The 20,152-nt window shown below is 37.2% G+C and overlaps 1 protein-coding gene across 4 annotated transcripts in view; it reads right to left on the reverse strand.

Annotated features, from left to right (window-relative positions):
* DPP4 (dipeptidyl peptidase 4) overlaps nucleotides 1-20,152 on the reverse strand; it is an 80,758-nt gene that overhangs the window by 48,564 nt on the left and 12,042 nt on the right. For 3 of the 4 annotated variants that reach the window (XM_051787662.1, XM_051787661.1, XM_051787664.1), the window contains 15 exons: nucleotides 19,090-19,210; nucleotides 18,511-18,671; nucleotides 16,504-16,607; nucleotides 12,975-13,104; nucleotides 12,798-12,842; nucleotides 9,715-9,819; nucleotides 9,545-9,612; nucleotides 9,295-9,348; nucleotides 8,721-8,845; nucleotides 7,717-7,764; nucleotides 7,123-7,221; nucleotides 5,083-5,152; nucleotides 3,305-3,499; nucleotides 2,336-2,390; nucleotides 276-375 (listed from right to left, as the gene is read on the reverse strand). In XM_051787662.1, coding sequence (XP_051643622.1) covers nucleotides 276-375; nucleotides 2,336-2,390; nucleotides 3,305-3,499; nucleotides 5,083-5,152; nucleotides 7,123-7,221; nucleotides 7,717-7,764; nucleotides 8,721-8,845; nucleotides 9,295-9,348; nucleotides 9,545-9,612; nucleotides 9,715-9,819; nucleotides 12,798-12,842; nucleotides 12,975-13,104; nucleotides 16,504-16,607; nucleotides 18,511-18,671; nucleotides 19,090-19,210 — 1,480 coding nt within the window. The remainder of the gene's footprint in view (nucleotides 1-275; nucleotides 376-2,335; nucleotides 2,391-3,304; nucleotides 3,500-5,082; nucleotides 5,153-7,122; nucleotides 7,222-7,716; nucleotides 7,765-8,720; nucleotides 8,846-9,294; nucleotides 9,349-9,544; nucleotides 9,613-9,714; nucleotides 9,820-12,797; nucleotides 12,843-12,974; nucleotides 13,105-16,503; nucleotides 16,608-18,510; nucleotides 18,672-19,089; nucleotides 19,211-20,152) is intronic. The other variant, XM_051787663.1, reaches the window with a different exon arrangement.

Below are 20,152 nucleotides of genomic sequence, written 5' to 3' on the forward strand. Positions count from 1 at the left end.
ATTACAGTAATATTACAAATATTACAATAATTTAGCCTTCATTAAAAGTTAGAGATTGCCGGAAATTATGGATCTGACTTTTTAAAATGGGAATTAATATTTAGCAAATTGAATTAATTTTGAAATGCAGTAGCCACAAGTTCATAAAAACAGACCAAGTGGCATTTACATGGCATCTAGTAGATAATCAAAGTTCTGTGCTATGAATCAACACTTTGCAGCGTGTGCACTGCAAGACATATGGGAATCCTTGTAATGAGGAAGCCATCACATACCATAATATTGCCAATGTGACACGGGGGCAACCGCTATTCCACACTTGAACACGCCGCTTCCAGAGCCAAGCACCATGGAGGTCACATATCCCCCATAAGACTGAGAAGAAAACATTGCTGTTATTTTAGTCGGAAAGGAAAGGATGGGGCCCATCTGCTACACAGTTCATCAGGCATTTATAGGCTCAGCGTTTTTCATATTAATGAACTCCATTCTGAATTTGGGTCAGATCTCAGCCAGCCTGCTCAGTCGGAGAAACAGGCATCAAACAGCGCATGGCAGCTGTGGCACTGATGAATGAGAACTTGCTGGGGAAAAAGGGCGCAAGCGCTGCTGAACTGTGACTCAGCTGAGGATGACAGTGTTTGGTAGCACCGTAGGCAGCAGCGAAAGACAGGAAACAAGACACTGCTGAACCGCTGTGTCCCTTCCCGTGCTGGGGGAGTGGGTGGAAGCAGAGCTCTGTCCCACAGTGTGCCTGATGAGTAGTTGCAACAGGGCATCCAAAAATTTACAGTTCCCTAGGAGCAGGCCTATGGCAGCTCGCTCCCTAACTCTCCCCCAAAGCGTCAAGAGCAAGACTGTGACTGGGAGCAAAGGATCTTCTGCTGAGTCTGTGGGAGGAACTGTGCAGCAACACACTCCTCAGTACACACAGAAAATTTACTTGCAGTCTAGCCTGATACACAGTTGAGTAAATATCTGACACACTTGAGCATCCAGGCAACGAGATACCTATATGCATTCACCGACCGCCCAAATGACTTCCCTCACAATACTGTGAAGGGATTATTTAGGAAAATGTGCCCACCCACATTCAAAAAGGAGCAATTTTTGGATCTCATTAGTGTCCTGAAACCAGATTACAGGCAAATGGAATTGCATCTTAGTTGATAGTCCTTATATGTTTGCTCCAACTTAGTTCTTAAGTCTACCCAATGAGATCACCAAAGTAACACATGCACTTAGTAATTAAACCCCTGTATAAATGCCTAACTTACTCACAGTAAAGATATTACTGATGAATCTATGGCAAACATAATTAATGTACACAGTGACAGGCTGACAATGAGAGGCTGACAATCTGAAAACTCAAGAGAGAAAGAAAATCTGTTTGCCCACAGGTTCAGTATTCCGAGTGCATAATCCCAACCTAGCTCCAAAGACGAATGCTCTTCAACTGTTCATCCTGAGGCTCTTAAGGACTTAAGATGCAAATGCATTGTCCTCAATTTCTGCAGAAAGAATTTTTCTCCCACTACAATTAATACTACTACACATGACTTCATATAACAGAGGTGTTTACATCCAGAAGAAAAGCTGCTAAAGGCACCCTCATCATCATCTTGCCATCAAGCAATTTATTCACTAGTGCCAGCCACCAGCAGTGTCCAAATTTCAGTTAGCAATTTAATTCAAGATCCTGCATACAATCCTGCATATACTTAAAACATAGTATGTTTAAACAGAACATGCAAGAATTCTCCCTGTTAACCAAAAAAAGCAGCGAAACATCAGCCTGGGACAGAGGACTGTTCAGTACCAGAATCACTAACATTACATACACACTTAGCCTTGCAGCTGAGGGGATATCTATATGCTATTAAACACTTCCATCTACTGTGACAGGTTTTAAAGATGCATCAAATTAGAGAAATCTGGCAAGTACCATAATAACCATGCCACACAGCTGGTTCACATAAAATTTCACGTTTTTTTTAAAAAGTGAATCATCCAACTAAAGAGATACTAGTGAATACATACTGGATTTTGTTTCTTTTTAGTGTTGCTTCATCCTGTACACAGGAACTTGGCAGCATCCCTTTAAATTGTTTTAAATCCCTCTAGTAGTCCTAATTTCTCTTACAAAGGCTCCTGAATGATTGCAAAGGGGCACTGTATACAGGCATTTGTAAAATGCGCTTCATTGGTTCAGTTGTTGGATTGTGCTGTGACTCCAGAGGTGCCTCACATGAAGTGCTCCAGCACCCCCCACAAAGCACAACAAACAGCTGTTATAATTAAATAATATGCCTGTCAAAATTATTTGAGTACTTACCCAACCCCAAATAGCTATTCTGTCCTTATCAACAAAGCTCATTTCTGAAAATTTTCTGAAAGCAAACAGAATAATTAAACACTTAACGGATTGCAAGTATCTGCCATTCTACAGACGTGCCTGTTTTCCATCAAATCTGCTGCTTTCTATTGTTGAAATAAGTGTTTCCCACTTCATCACAGTAACTGCGTATGAAAACATACAATAATTCAGGTACGTGTGTCTTTAGGAAATTCAGAAAAACATCTGTGCATGTGACACTCTAAAACCCCTTGAACTACACTCACTGACATTTGTATCGTATTAGGTTAGATTTCACTACCTGTCTTGCCTTTCTTTGTCTTTTTTTTTTTTTTTAAGATGCACAACGATCAAATTGCAGCAGAAAGGGACAGGCTGACACATGTAAATCCAGTCACCATTTAAAAAAAAAAATCAAAAAGATTGTGAAATGCTATGTGTTTAAACTCCTTGATATTTTAAAATTCCAAACAGAAACCCCTGTAAAACCACTGTATTGTTATTCTGAGAGATTTCTACTGTGATAAACAGTAGTGATGTTCTACAAACATAAACCAAATGATAAACGTGAACTATGATGTAAAAGCTGAGTATTTCATGCAAGTAACTTCACCACAACAGAAACTTGCAAAAAGCTTGGAGTAAAACTTCTATCTCCAAGTTCCTTTGTAGTGTGTTCTTCTACTAATGTGACAGTTATCCGCTTCATAAAATAAGAGATATGGTAAATTTGTATTACAGCAGTAACTCTTCTCTCTTTTTAAGTATAAAATGATGGTTGGTCTGTAAATGACACACTTCAGTGAACAAAATTAATGCAGACTTTATGTTATGTTTATGTTTTTGCCAATAATTTCAAGATGACCTTTCAAAACCCTCACCCTTTTCCCCCCTGCACAATAGGCACATAGAAGAAGGAGCAGGTGTTGACCTTTCCTTGTAGCTCACCTGGCTGCTGTTATCTGATCTTCCACTTCATATGTTCCCAGCCTTCGGTTTATTGCATGCATAATTTCATCCCCTTGGTATCCACTTCCTCTGCCATCAAAGCTGGCCACGATGATCTGCTCGGTGCTTGCAAGGTAAGTAGCCCAGCTGAGGTCGAAGGTATAGTCTACTTTCTGACTACAAGGCCCTGCATAGCTGGGTGAAAAGTGCCGCAGAATTCAGGCATTTACTCTCTACATATTCTCACATCAAGCATTTGAAATACAATTATCACTGACAATTTTTGGCCACTTAAGCAGGATAAACTTTTAAATTCAACTGAATAAACAAGAAAAGCATCACTGACTGACTCCAAACTGCTGCTTTGCTGGAACTGAAAGCAGCATGCTTTTCTAAAACTTCAGCCAGTCAAGAAAGTAGACTGGATTTTTTTTCCCTTTTTTACTGCTTTCTGCTCTAATAAGAAACTTTCATTATTTTGACTTTAAGCAGCTTATCAGAAATCCAGGCTAAATTTGCTTTTGTTTCTTGAGTTTCAAAGTAATGTTCTCTAACTATTTCTGTTCCATTCACTCAAAGTTTATTTGGTTTAAGTCTGAAATCAACAAATAGCTTTCACTTGAAAAATGAATAGTACCTTTCACTGCATTTCTAGTGTCTCATCAGTCTAAACTTTTTCTTATGCAGGATGCGAAAAAGGAAAAAACCTTATAATTTTAATTTTTTACATTAAAAATATTTCAGAAACACTTGACCAATATGAAATCATACTCTGAGTGCCTTGATGGTAAAATTCTGTGCATTGCACTTCTCTGTTCAACAGAGTAAGAAATGGAAGAATGCACTTATGGCTCTATAACCCATTCTTAGCAGTTTTAAAAGCAAAGAAAAAACGACTCAGAATTCTTTAATTCAAGCTACGGATCTTGATACTTCTGAAGGAATTTCTGATCACTGTGAAGCAGAGGTGATCCTGACAAAGGTCCAGGTAAGTCAATAAATTTCTATTGAAACCAAAACAAGTCTTAAAAAGCCAAGAGCATTGGCTGCTCATTAAAAATGTTCAACAGGCATATCAAAAAGTATTACAGTGCTACCAAATTACATTATATAAAGATGTATCTAAGAAATAACAGTTAGTTTCCTTAGAGAGTCAGCTTTCTGTAAAAAGAGGAAAAGCTTAACATTTCTATTTCCACGAATAGCTAAAATTCAATAATTTCTATTTAGAAGAAAATATACCAGCCTGAAGAGAAGTGCCTGAGGAAGAACAGACCAAACACCACGTGCTCATGGTCTTGGAATTATGAAAAAACAACAGCAAATGCAATCCTGACCACAGGATGACATTTGTTAACACTAGCTGACAGTCAAATGTCACAGAGAAAATGCAACATCACACACTACTTCAGCTTTAGGATACAAGGCTTATTCAAGGTTTCGTTCTGGAATGTCACTTCATTGAAGATTATTTCTAATAATCTTCAAGAGCAGAGGAGGAGGTAAGCTAACACTAACATCCTGGCTTTTAAATCAGATATAGAATGTATTTGCCTCAGTGCCACTGACAGAGTAGTGCTCATTAGGCATTACATCATCTTATGGTACAAGAATCTACCATGGATTAGGATATACCTCAATTTTTCATTCTGTCTTAAAACTACTTCAAGAAGTAATTAGAAAAGATGCCAGTTTTGTGTTTCCTGATCTTATTAAGAGCATTTGAAGTAGATGAAAGTGATTATTAACACAACATTGCCATGTAATTGAAAACTTACACCTCAAGGAGCAGAGGGTACTTCTTTGATGAATCGAAATGGGGAGGCAGTAACATTTCATACCACAGGTCTAAAAGTGAAAAGAGTTTTACTTAGGTCAGTTCTCCAGTGAAATAATTTGACATGCACTGCAATTCATACGAGAGCACATTTGAGCCGTCCCCTAAAAATTAAAAAGCAGTTTCATCTGAAGCTGTCCTAATATATACAGGTAAAAGTTCCTAGCTAGTCTATTTTTATTTTAAAATCTTGTACAGTTAAGATAGCAGAAAGCAATAAAATTTGAGGACTCAACATGCTGTTTTGTAACATTATTCTAAGCTTACATGTAAAACTTTTTATGTCTCTACAGTGGTAAATCTATCACAGGCTCAAAAATAAAGTTTCTCTCTCAGCAATAGAAAGCAATTCTAAATATTTTGAACCTGCCAGATAGACTTTGCGTGACAGTTTGTAAAGCATCTCAGAAACATAGCCAAGTATCTATTATTTCTGAAGCAACACTTATTCCGGTTCCATCCATGTTATTCCTTCCACCCAAGTTGGCTGAGAGTTAGCTGAATATTTTAAATGCGCACCATTTAAGTTTTGCAAACCGAATGGCTCAATTGTTCACTCATGAATTTTAAAAGAACTGGTGCTGCAAAGGAACCACAAAGCAAATGCTGATGGACTACACTGCAGTAATAGTCAGAGTGCGAGTCTTAAAGAAATTTGCCCAGATATGAATATGCAAAGCATCAGAACACTGAATCAGTACCAATCTAAACTGAACACATTAAAATACTAATTTTAATTTTTTTGTGTACTCTGTAGTCATAGGGGTGGATTTCTTCTTTAATTAGATAAAGGGATTTGTAAGCAGACTTGAAACTTGAAGTGGGACTAGATAAATGGATTTATTTCTCCTACTTGTGACATTAAAAATAGTTTCCCCTTACCCAAAAGCTTTTACCCTGAAGACATGAAGTAGTAAGAACAAAGAGGAATAAAAAAAGTGAATATACAACTGATAGCACGAAGAACATCTTTAAATCTCCATCTTGCCTGGAAGATTTCATCTTTAGCCCTAGTAAAAATGTGACAGAAATAAAAGACAGAAAACACAAAGATAAAGAGAGTTATTATATAAATAAGGTAACAGTGAAAGAAGGGAGGTATCAAAAGGAACAGTAAGCAATGACTGACCAAACCCAATAAGGTTTGTAAAATACAATTTTATTAAGAATATCATCCGTTTTTTCAAGAGGAAGTTTGTCATGAAGAGAAAAGCTAGTAGCAAAGGCTGGAGCAAGAACAGTTTAGACAGGTGCCAGGCCTTCCACTGATGGTCTATCTGATGTTGCTCAGCCTATGACCACACCAAGAATGTCTCTCTATCCAAATTCTAAGGAGCACCACTCACAAAGCATTAACAGTTAACATTCTAGCATTTTGTTATAGTCTGTATTGAGGTTTAAGTAGTCTTGGAGCGTGAGTGTGCTTTTAAGAATGTGGCTGTTCAATCCGAATGTTCCCTCACACAAAACCAAAGGTGATGTTGAAATGATGCTTATAGGTTTTTTCAAGCTTTTCCATTTAAATTGTGCCTGCTTTTTTCACAGTAACTGAACTTCTCCACTTTCCCAACCTGCTAACCCAAGCCAAAGCAACTTGCACCTGTAAATTAAAACCTACTTGACTTTATAATGTAATTTAAATTCAATAATGCTTATGACCTTTGTGCCCCACCCTCATTTCTCTTATTTATTTTTTTTATTTAATGTGGTCTTAGAGACTTCTGTTTTTCAGTTTATTATAAAGGAAAAAAAAAGGAGCTAAGCCACTTCATCGCAAAAACATCAAGATATCACACTATGGAAAAAGCACATTTTAGATAAGAATATTTTGGGATTTCAAAAAAAATCATCTTGCCTCTAAGTGCTGAATAACTGCAATAATCCCCACTACACCCATCTGTTCTGTCATGCTCTTCAGCAGAAGACCTTGAAGCACTTGGTGAAAAAGGGATAGAAAGGTAAAAGATGTTTTTGAACTTACTGTATCCACCTACACTAAGGGAGCCAAATTTTTTTGAAGGCATCTGAATATCTTTCAATGCATTTTCCAGTTCAGTGTTATTTTTCAAGTATCTGAGGACTAAATAACAGAGTAAGTAAGATTCAAAGATTAAATACATTATTTTCAAATAATCTCTTTAATTATAATAAGCTCTAAATAAGCTCTTTAATTATGAGCCACTAAGTATTCAATCTGAGATGACAGCAACCTACATTGCAGTTTTTGTTTTTCCTCTCAGATTCAATGTTTACAATATTTACAATATAGTTTTCCTTCAGTTATTTAGGAACCAGAAAGCTCTTTTCTCTGTTTTTAATCTAAATGCAGTTATCCAGTAAACAAGTCATACATTATTCACTGTTTTCTAGCACAATGTAAAATAATATTAAATAAACTATGAATAAAGGTATGCCAAGCTATATAATTTATTCTTCTGGTAATTATTTGAAATTAAATTTATCCTTTATAATTGACATTTTTATTACTATACTAAGCAATGACAACAAAATTAAAATAAATTTACAGTGCAATTTTCTGGCTCAACACAAATTAGATTTAAAGACAATTCCATACCTTGATCATCACTGCTTCTGTGCAGAGTAGATATGGGCAGGCCAGGACCTGTTAATTGGGCACAAAACCTTCATGTGTGCATGCTGTCTTGAAACACAACTCTCATAAAGTAATTGGAAACAGGTGAATCATAACAGCTCAGAACTCATTTCCCTCCAGTCTGCTCAAGCTGGATTTTAACTCAGTAGGGCCCAAATTCAAGACACAGGATCCCACAAAATATTCATACTGTCTGCAGATGAACCACATTATTGCGAGGTACTGAAGAACTGAAATTCCACTCTTTAGCAAAGCCTATGCATAGGTTGTGGACCACGGCTGGGCAATCAGTAAGCCTTGTCACCGAGACCACAGCAATAGTCTTCACCCATTTTTACAACCTGACAGAACAATTCCCTCTCTGCTGTCTGTCCTTCTAGCCCACAGATAAGGAAGATCCTGGCATCTTAGAAAACAGCATATATTTCAATTTAAAGACATTTAAGGGAAGATTTCATTTTTCTTACCCTTTGATTAATTTATCCCTTGTACTACCTAGCACAAGCACTTACAGGTCAGAGACAGACTATAGTCCCACTGCTTACCTTGATTACATTACTTGGATTTTTTTTTTGACCAGCACTATCTATCTTAATTTTATTTCCACACATGGAGCACTGCTCTTTACCCAGCCTCCTGCTTGTCATGCTTTCAGAGCCTCCAAATTCCTTCTGCAGGCAGAGCTCCACATGCAGCTCTTGAAGAGATGTGCACTGGACAGGAGTGTTTTACAGCTCTTTCAGGTCCACTGACAGACAGAACTAACAAGTTTTATCCTAGTAATATTTGTCAAGGTGCTTTTGAGCCTAGGAGGCAGTATGTTTTTCCACTGCCAATGAATTTATCCAGTGTTATCAACACATATCATTGTTAAGCAGTACATATCAAGATCCTGATGAAGTGAACTTCCCCACCCAACTAATCTGTGAGTCATGTTAATGTCAATTAATTCCGGATATACTCACCAAGACAATTTAGCTGATAATACTGTGCGTCTTTGCTGAAGGACACAGAATAATACTGGCATCTTTCTTGATTCAGATCACAGCTAACACATTTAGTAGAACTTGGACTGCTTTCCAAGAGCACTCTGCAAAGTAGTTGAGCTTCATTTCAGAGATTACTTTTTTTTAAGCTATGCTAAACTAATATATACTTTTTAAATAAGATGGCCGAATGAAGCGTTTAAATTCAGAAGTGATTAACTGATTTAAAGATTAGAGAAAACAGACTTTAAACTTTTGAGTTCAATTAATATTGAAATTATAATCACAGTAAAAAAAGCATGAGAGATTTTCTTTGGGGCTTTGTTGCTTGAGGATTGGTTGTTTCTTCTCACAATTTCCCTTTATTAACTAAATTTACAGAAAAATATTTTCATTATTTTTGCAGTTTATACTCTTACACCGATTTTCATTAAATATCCTATAGAGGATCCCACCTTAGACTGAACTTCACAATCTTTAAGTTTTCAATGCTTTTTCTTATTTTCTTTTCATTAACAACTGTTTTACCACAGTGCAGAAAAAAATTTCTTACTTATAGAGATTTCTTCCTCCTGGTTTTCCACCATTTTCATTACTAATGTAGTATCTATAAAAGCAAAACATATTGGTTTTGGTAAAATATTTACAGTACCTTACAACATTCAAAAGTTTTACCTTACATGTTTAAATCAGATTTTTAATGAGTTAAATGACACCTTCTCCCTGTTCTCCATCCCTGCTTGCTTAGACCCTTGTTACCAGCCCTTATGACAGGAATTAGTAGCTTATTTACAAATACTTACAAAAAGTCATTTGTTACAGCTTCTATGCTGATTACTTCCCACTTCCCTGAAGTAATAGGTACTGGATCCTGAAATGGGGGGGAAGGCAAAGTAAAAAGTAAAACATGAAGCTTCTTGATCACCAGGAGAACCACAAGCCAGCACTGACTGTCCTACACATTATTACTCACCTGTGAGCCATTTATGTAATAGATGTGCTCGTAACCTGCTGTGTTGCTGAGGACTTTGTAGTAGGTAGCATTGTCGGGTGCAAAGTAAGGGACAGATGGCTGAAACTTGAACATAAGAGAGATGTCTATTAAAGCAAAAAACAAAACTCTAGATCCAAAACAATAAATGTAGGTTTTGATATCTCTAACCGTGAGTCTCAGGACTTTAAAAAATGCATCACTGAACGTACTGCAAAAATTTTTGCCTACTGACTTAGTAGGTAGAACCCGTAGCCATCACCCTAAAAGTAAGCACACTTAAAATATTATCTTGCTCCTTAAGCAGCAGAATTTCCTGAGTATTGGCCCTGGCAGTGATCTGTATCCCCTCCCTTGAATCTGACGTACTTCAGGTGTTCATATTTTTTTACATTTTAGGAAACAATATGTGTATCTACTTTCAAAGTCACTGTTTTATTCTGTCCAGTGCAGCTGTAACCTATAAAAATGTGAACTTTGCAAATACGTTTCTCACGAATTTTACATTTTAAAATGTGTTTGTGAACAAATTCTTTGAACTCAATTTGGTTTTTTAGCTTAACAGTAAAAAATGTCCTGTTCTCTTGGAAAAAACCCAAACCCAAGCTGCTTTCCAAGAGGAAATTTTGCTAGTAAGTAGGTGATTACAGAATGACATGGAACTAAAATTGGAATGATATTTTCATAAAGGAACTATCCATTTATCAATTGAGAGTGACAGAAATTAATTCTTCTATTGACTGCCATTTGAATGTGCTACACATGGTATAAAGAAAGAGAGGAATGAAACTGAGCTGAGTGAAATAAAAGATACTTCTGTGATAAATGTCCAAAGGATCAAAATGTTAAAATCAGATTTTTAATGAGTTAAATGACACAACTGACACAATGCAGTTGCCTCTGAGATGTTATACCCATTTTGAAATGGAAAGTGAAACAGAAAGCTGAAGTGACTTGCCTTTGGTCATTCAGTAAGCAATGACAGAAATTAAATCTTCCTAACCCATGTGCTGCAAATAATCTCTCCTTTTTCCCAAGCAATATTTTTTCAAAAAGTAACCTGTTGAATATTTTGCTAGCCTTTCCCTTATAACAGTCTTGTTTTTTCAAAGTGTGACTTTCCTTAAACTCAACTGGCAAGCTCTAAGTTAGCTGATGACCTGGAAGCCTTTTACAGTTACACAGGCTTTTCTGAGCATTCTTAGATTAAATGTAATTTCATCTCTATTAAAAAAAAAAAAAACCAACCACCAAACCCAAAATCCATTACAGATACAAAGAGAGTACTATGTCTATATTTTACACATATATATAATTTACTGAAATCTGTATATACTTATGTATGTGTAAATATACATCTCACATATGTATAAAAATATTCCTTATCAGTCAAGTATTATTTTATCATCCCTAAATAGGTAAAAAGAAAAGAAAGGAATAAATATACCTTGCCTATCCCCTCTTCAATTCTCCCTACTCTCCACTCCCTTCTCAAATCCAGGAATCATACAGTGAGATTATCCTTTCTTCCAACAGCTCCTAAGAAGTGGGTTGTCTCTTTAAAAGAAACAAAAAACCAACAACCTAGTTTGATGGCACAGACTTGCATTTTGCCCTCTCATTTTGCACAACTGTTTACAAAGTCTGCAGCTTGATCATCACATTGTCTAATTGTGAAGCCTTTGCTGCAGAGAAGCAAAATGTGTCAGCGTTAAGGCCTTCCTTTCCATATCAAATTTGACAGCAGGTGGGTTGATCTCTCATCTTCATACTGCGGATGATTTCATCCCTGCTGTTGCCTCCCTCTTTGCATTTCTTTAAACTCTCATTTTTGACTTCAAAAGTGAATTAGTGACTAAAGCATAATCAGTGTGTGGAAAATGCGGGAGTGGAGTGTACTCTGTGTTCTCATCAAAAACTCTGAAACTCATTTCTCCCTCCAAGTCTGAACTTTTGCATCTCTGCTTCACTTCCCCCAGATCTTCTGTGTAGTTCATTAGGTGCCTACTCTCTACCATGTACAAAAGGACTGAGAAGCAGCTTGGAAAGCATCATCCAGACAGCAGCGACTGGTTTGGCAGAAGCATATGAAATTTTAATCTGGTCAGTTATATACGTCTTGTCCCCACTTCTCTTCAATGGCTATTTCATGTGGGGGAGAAATAAATAAATAAATAGCCCCAATGAGAACCTGGAATAGTTTGTAGCAATCTAAAATACTAAAAAATTACTTTTGTCCTCTATGCCTTTCTTCTAATATGATTCAAAGGTTATAGGATATGCTTCTTTATACATTTTATTCTGTAGATCTTTCTGGAGGTGGCAGGAAGACTGGAAAGCAGCTAAACCAGCATAGCTGGCAACTCCCCCAGAACAAAGGGAATTCTGAATCCTAGCTCCTGCATTTCCCCCCACAACCTACTGCTACCAAAGCAGCAGGTCAGAAGTCAAAAGGAGTCTGGAAAGGGTGCTATGCTTTTTGGCAAGCTGAACATGTAATCATAGAATCATAGAATGGTTTGGATTGGAAGGGACTTTAAAGTTCATCTAGTTCCAACCCCCCTGCCATGGGCAGGGACAATTTCCACCAGACCAGGTTGCTCAGAGCCCCATCCAACTTGGCCTTAAATGCTTCCAGGGATGGGGCATCCACAGCTTCTCTGGACAACCTGTTCCAGTGCCTCACCACCCTCACAGTAAAAAATTTCTTTCTAATATCTAATCTAAACCTACTGTCTTTCAATTTAAAGCATTACCCCTTGTCCTGTCAACATGATGCACAGGTCAAAGAGGACATGGTTACAGCTCCAGCCCATGCTACACTGTCAGCCCAGCCTGGGAGTTCAGAACCCCATACTCCCCCCCAAAAAAAGCTTAAACTCAGGGGGCAGGGTGGCACAGCAGCTCCATTTGAGAACATTTTTTCCTGTACATGTAAAAATGCAGCAAGTGAGAGGACTGGACCTGCACAAAAGAGGCACTGCAAAATGCAAGATGTTCCTATGAATTTTTCTTAATTATCAGAGTTATTTAGCATGTAGCAGTTTTAGAAACTGAACACTCACTCTGCCAATCCAGCCAGTTGTACTTTCTTCCGTAAATTGTTTTCCCTAAGAAAAAACAAACAATCCCATTGCAATTACGCTTATTTTACATCAGGCTTTATTTCTACAAAGATAAACATACTCTACTTCTTTTCAGTTTCATTTGTCATTGGAACTCTTCCACCTAATTTTTCTTACCTGTGGACATGACCAATTAGCATTTTCAAAGTCACAGACTGTGAGGACTGAAAAATTCTGAATTCTTCTGAGCCACTGCAGACAAATCCTTTCATCTGTCACCCATGTTACAGCACTCAAATAATGGTCTCTGAAAACAGCAACAGCATTAGATATTTAAAATCCTCTCTGTAATTGCATACCATACGATAGCATTCAGAAATTCACTGAATGACACTCATCTGGCTATTTTCATTTCAATCTACTCTTCAACAACAAACAATTATGCAAACCTAATTGAGCCATTTTTTTGTCAATTGTTTTTTCTGCTAGTAGATGCCTTGGTTATTTTCAGAGATACAATAAAGAATTAGATGGTTTGTACAAACCGACTTCCAGAAAGACTGCAATTAAATTCTAACAGCCGGATCACTGTTCTCTAATGCATAAAATAATAGCTACTCCATAAATGTACTGTGTGCATCTATAAGAAATCCTTCTGAATGTTAAGTTGTATGTGCCTTAGATTTCAAAATTTTCCCTTAGCTGCATGAAGTTGGTTGCTTGTAAGCATTTTCTGAATTATACATATTTTTGTTTAATTTAGTAGTTATTTCCATTAGTTAAAATGGAGGGAGAGATCATACCAAAACCAGTTATTACTATTTGAATATTTTACTTTAATCTTCAGAATACCAACCTGTTGACATGAAGAACTGGAGTATCTGAAAAAAAATCACCTTCATGGATATTCCTGTATATTAATTTTTAAAAGGCACCACATCAAATTTAGTGGTTTTGTTTACCATTACGATTTGTTAGATGTACTGTCTTTTCTTATTTTAGATCTCTCCTATCTCCTAGAAGCCTTATGAACTAAAATAAAACAAACCTCCCCTCCAAGGCAAGTATACATTTTTAACCGGAATTTGCACATTTGACTTAGTTCCAAGTTCATGTTCCCTTTTTCCCCGAAGTTAGTTAACAAAAATGTGTGGGAAGTTTTGTGATAAGAGTATCTTCGTGATCACTGCGGTTTGGGGGGCGAAACACTACAATTAGTGTGGATTGATTAAAAATATATGCCAACTGGTTACCGACAACTTTCAGATTTATTTCTGGCTTGCAGTTTCAAAATCCTGTTTGGATAAAGTCTATTTTTGCATTTACATTTGACTGGGAAGTCAGTAGGTCATTTAATTGCTACTGCCACTGGCTCTCTGCAGGAGCTTGTTTGGAAAAAAAAAGAAAAAAGAAACTGCCATTCTTTATGTACCTATAATAGTGGTTTCCCTTGTTTTGTATAAGGGGAATTAGTCCCATAGTTTTCGTTGCTTCAAAGTCAGAGAAATTAACAGTTCTGGTGACTATAAATCATTCATCAGACAAGATGGACATTACAAGGAAAAAAGAATTAATAAACAAAAAAATCAATTAATAATCAAGCTATTATTATAATGTAATAAATAGCTTACTGTTATTATTGAGAGTGGGAATGCACCTTCAGTATTCAACAACCCACAAAATGTTAACTAAGCTGCAATTAATTCAAGCGTAGAGTACAGTAGTTTTGCACTGCCCTTCCTCATTTGCAGCTGAGAGGGATACTCTGCAGACATTCTCTACTCAGAAGTCAGCTGATTTTAGGACAGATCATTTCAGACAAAAAGCGTCCATTCCCTTCAGCCTCCTGTTGGCTAACAGGAGCCCCCTGTACCCAGGATGCCAAAAATGGTGTTTAAACACTATATGGATTTCGTGCTGGTCATTCATGCAAAAAATGTCAGGTTTCATCTATCATCATATGGCAAAGCACTGCCATTCCAGATTTTGGCAGTTTTTCTTGACAAATAAAACTCTTCCTCTGAAACAGAAGTGCACTTCAAATGTGGGGGTACAACTGCTGCTCATACAAGCTCTGGATAACGCTGTAACAGGCAACCACTTGCAGGGGCACTGCCCCTCAACATCCCCTACCAGGCAGGTGGGGTGAGGTACACCACCAGTTCAAATATAGTTTTGTTCAGAATTTAGCTCTGTGGAAGTACAAACAGAATTTTCCACCACCGAAATTAACCTTTTCTGTCATACAGTGGTATAAATATAAACACCATGTAAATATCCATTACTTTGTGCTTCCAGAAGCAAAACTACCCAACAGCAACACTGCACATCGCTTGCCTTTTCCTACTCATGTACCTTTGTTCTTGCAAAATTCCCCAAGACTCATTCTGGCCACCTCAACTTCTGCAGGACACATATGGTGAAACTTGACCATTATTTGGATCAGCGACTGGGAGGAAGAGTAAGTTTTGATCCTTGCACTCATCATTCAAGACTTGATTTATCTTTGTATTAATCCTGATTTGCAGAGTGCTACATTCACTTCAAAATGGATTAACTCCATGTAACTCATGCCTGTTTTAGCCAGATAAGTACGAGGCTGTAAGGTAGCTGATGGTTATTGTCCCCACATCAACTTTCATAAGGTGTTAACAAAAGGTAAAACATAACTCTAAAACAACAGAGATCTTAATCAGCATTAAGCTAAACATAACAGGCTTTTAATTCTGAGACATTGAAATTCTGGAGAAAAACGGTGCATGACAGCTATGTAACATCCAGCTATTGCAGTGCTACTGTAACGGAAGGATAAAGAACAACATATTCATAAAAATTCGCATATCTTGGTTAACACACAGATGTTAGTTAGACTGTGGTGACGACTGAAATGGGAGAGCACTGATATTCCAGTTATAGCTTTTTGGCCACCATGTACAAAATGCACATTTTATGCAAAGCTAACAGACCTCCTTTGTTTTTTTCTGGTTTATCAGTATAACCTGTGCTTTCATACCCATCATGTTTGTAAGTGCAAACCTCTAAACAATTTCCACAATACTGTTAAAAAGAAAAAACAAAACCCGAGATCCGGGATATTAAATTCTCTGTGCATGCACTTTAAATTGATGTAGTTGCTCTTTACAAAATACATTTATATCATGTTGTGCATTTCCAGTGGCATTTTGAGAAATACAATTTTCCATTTACTGTGAGAGGTGCTGATTTTCACCATGTTTCCAAAGAAAACAAACATCTTAAGTATAAATCTGAAGACAACCATGATACCTTGCCTTAGCAAGGAGTTTGCTTCCAATGAAATCAAATCTTCACTTACCATTAAGGTTTTGTTTTGGTTTCTTTTTTCCCCCCAGTGAATTGGAATACATATATTATAATTTGATTATACCAAAACTTGCTCATATTAAAGTTGTACTGTGAAATGACTTCATCATAGTTAGACTCCACTGAATGTGACGAGCCAAGAACTTGTCACATTCTGAATATAACATACATGGAATATGCCATCTATATATAATCACTAGGAGAATAATCTCTGTGCAGATTTTCTCTGGTAAATCTTGTTGCTACCAGAGCTGCATGACAGGGAAAAGCTGCCACATACACTGAATATAGGGAGGTCACATATAAAAGCTCCTCCTCTCCCACCACAAAAACCCCAATCAAATACTGAATCAAAATTTCTTACCCTGATTTTATTTCTGTAGGTGGAGTAATTTCAACAGGGGTGGAATCTGGTAATGACTCGGTATCCACAATAAAGAATCGCACAGTTGGATTTGTAGCTCCTGCCTAAAAAAAAATTTTTAATTGTACTTCTGAGGAGAGAATATTCTTGGTGAATTAAGTGTTTCAAATTATAGATGAATAAGTTACTACAGAAAGAAGGGTAAAACCAGCTGACTTCAAACATGTGAAAAAACAAGTTCCTAAATGCAGTTTTTAAGATTGATGCATAAGTTATCCTTTTCTTTACACAAAAGTGTTACTTATGCATTTCTAGATAAGAAAGACTACTACATTTACAAACATTCATAACTACATTGGGCTTGCTGTACTCAAAGCAGTATTTGACCATATCTCATCTTTCATGCCATACACAGTACCTAACAGTGAGTCAAATGCATTGCTAACACACAGTAAAGTGCTTCTCCATGGAAAAAGCACCTTACATTAACAAGGCACATCACAGCTACCTATATCACAATAAAATCTGTGACTGCAGCATGTACTCCACTATTTTTAATGTAGTGCTACTGGGAGCAACATAACTCTGTCAGTAAGGGCTGCTTCTCTAGAAGTTAACTCACCATCATAACAGTTAGGTAGCTGTACTTGATCCACCTCCAAAAGTCAGCAATATTCCAAACAAAATGGGTTTGTAATAGAATGTGTAATTTAAATTGGCACTTCATTCTACATCTACGTCTCTTCTTATGCACCATGCTCAGGACAGAGCACCTGCAGCTGTCAGTGAGCCCAGCTACTCATGTGGAGTGTCAGTGACCCCTCTGGGGAAGGCTGCAAGTGGGCAGGCAAAGGCCATGTGCTCCAGAACCTTTGGAGTGACTGACCACGGCTGCTGCAGAGGAAGCTGAGCTTGGCATGAAGAGGGCAGCTTTTTCAGCAGACAAACAGCCATAACAGTTGAGTGATCAGCCAGCTCTATCAGCTGTTCTGCTCCAGCTAATCGAGAGTGGAAATATCTTTCCAAGATGGCCAGACCATCATGGATTGGGGTGGGAGGGAGAGGGGGGTATATATTGGTGCCTTAAGCCAACACAGAGTATAAAACCTCAGTGATGAACAGAAAAACTAAAGAAAGTGATGGGCTTGAGATGGTTTCAACCCATCTATTCCTTCCCAGCAACAGGGATGCCCAGCACTGTGATGGCGAGCATATAACGGAGATCAGCTATGAGAACGTTTGTATTGAGACTCAGCATTGTAGTGCAACTGCTGTTCTCTAAGTGTAATTTGTACTTGTTTTGTGTCTTAAGCGCATTGCTCTGATAAATCCAAATCCTGTATATGTCAAATAACTTCACACAGGTAAGTCTTGTATTAAACATGAAACCCTTCACATGTGGAGTATATGAAAGAACCTTTTAGAGCATTTTGACTCTCACCCCATTCAGTCCAGTGCCAACTGTGCAAGAGCAGTGGGCATAAAGTCATGTGGAGAGGAGGGGGGAAGGAGAAGGAGCTGCTTACGCTAAAGGCTTCACTCTCACAGCTAAAACTGGAAGACCTTTAGGCGTGGGCAAAGAAACTCCTTCAGCAGATTCCTCCTCTTCCTCCCTTTACAGGAAGCATCCAACAACTGAAAATGCTACCTTAGTTGAAGAAGATTTCATTATCAATACCACACACAACCCTAACATAATGTACATCTGCTAAATGCTTTGTACCAACTTCAACTCCCTGAGAGCTTTTCTTTCCCAACATCTACTCGCTACCTCCAAGTTTTATGGTGAAACAACAAAACCTTAAATCATACTTCTTTTTTCCTTTTTCTTTACCCTGGAGATAATAAAATACTTTAACATTGCCAGATGCTGTTGACTTCATAAAGAGTAATCACAGCAAGCTGTTGAGGAGAGACAGACAATATTTTCATTAGCAGGAACTGATTAAATGAGACTACTCTCTTAATGAAACTGTAGAACAAACATGTTTAATAAATAACACTGACCTTGGGATATGGGATTCTGATGGTCTTTGGATACTGCAAGGTGTCGTCAGAATAAAAGGAATACTCTATAACAGGAACTTCTGTATCATCAAAGGCTGCATATGCCAAAAAATTGCCATTTGGAGACCACCACAGAGCAGAATTGGTGCCAAACATTTCCTCTGAAAGAAACAGAAATGCATTTAAGTTATAATTGATATTGGCTCTTCTATCCTAGGTGCTGTTCTCTTAAGTTTTTAATAGGATATCTTTTTTTAAACTGAAATTCAGAAACCAAACTGTAAAGTGTTGGGGTTATGAAATTAGACATTAGACCAATATTTATAATCTATCATATGAAGTTAAGTCACATAGTAAAATTTCCAGTGATGCACTGCAAGTTAGGCAAACTCATTTCCATTCTTTGATCCTCACACTAGCCAGGTATTAAGCTCAGGTAAGGATGCATGTTTCTTTTAAAATAGAAATTTTGATTAATTTGAACTTTTCAATGGTATAAGAAATAAGACAATAATAATAACTACAATAAACCAAAGGTTTATATGATAATATAAAGTAAGACTTGCTTGACATAATTACCTTCATAAACCCAATCTGGTATTCCATTGAAAATTTTATTTTCTTCTCCATTTTGAGTGACTGGCACAGCTGCTGATGTTGGTGAAGCTTTTACATAAACATTATTTTTCCAAACATATGCCTGCAAAACATCATCATGATGACAATTACTATTATTATAAATCCTGCTTCCTTTCTTTACTTTATCTACTGGGAAATTCACAACAGATGACAGAAACTATTTTTAAAAGTTGCATTTCCCCAATCATTGATACTTAACAAACTTTGAATTACAAATACAAACCAGGTGTAGCAACTTAACCTTGTTTTTTTGCAAAAAACAAGTCAACTACGTTAAGTGACATGACTACTGTAACAAGTTCTGAAAACCTTGCTATTCATTTTCTGCCAATATACAAGCCTATTTTCCTTTGCCAGGAGTTGTTTTTCACTAATTTGTCTTTCAAACAAAACTATCAGTGCTTTGGTAAAACATTGACTGGGGTCTCAGCACTACCAATAGATCTGCAAAGACAGTACATTTCTGCAGCAGCACTCAGAACTCCTCTAGGTTTTGGCACCTGCCCGCCTCTTTAATAACCCCTGGTTTTTCTCTCCAATAACTGAACAACACAGTTTTATTCCAGAGCTTCGCTACAAGATGCAGAAAGCTCTTTTTGACTTCCTGTGCTTCTGTGGTTGGTCTCTATAATTCATATACTACAAGCAATGAGAATAAACAGGCACCACATTCTCCTGTGACAGTCAGATCCAATGCTCACCACAGGGAATACACAAGCCTTGCAAATGCAGTGGCTTTCACCATTAAGGATTGGAGTGGAGAAAGAAAAGGACAGTGGGAAAGCGTACAAGAGGATTTTGATCCTCTAATCTCATTACATGCATTCATCAAGTAAAACTTCATTGATTATTGTATAATTAGGAGATAAAAATCACAGTGATGATTAAACAGACATTCGTAATGCTGCTGCCTTTGAAAGGGATGAGCTCCTGTCTGCAACTGTAATAACATGAAGTTCCTGTGCATTTGTGCATTACATGACTACTGGGGCCACTGCTTGCT

This window comes from Manacus candei, unplaced genomic scaffold (genome assembly GCF_025592945.1).
Source record: "Manacus candei isolate 608988 ecotype Guabito, Panama unplaced genomic scaffold, ASM2559294v1 h1tg000023l, whole genome shotgun sequence".
NCBI classification, from domain to species: domain Eukaryota; kingdom Metazoa; phylum Chordata; class Aves; order Passeriformes; family Pipridae; genus Manacus; species Manacus candei.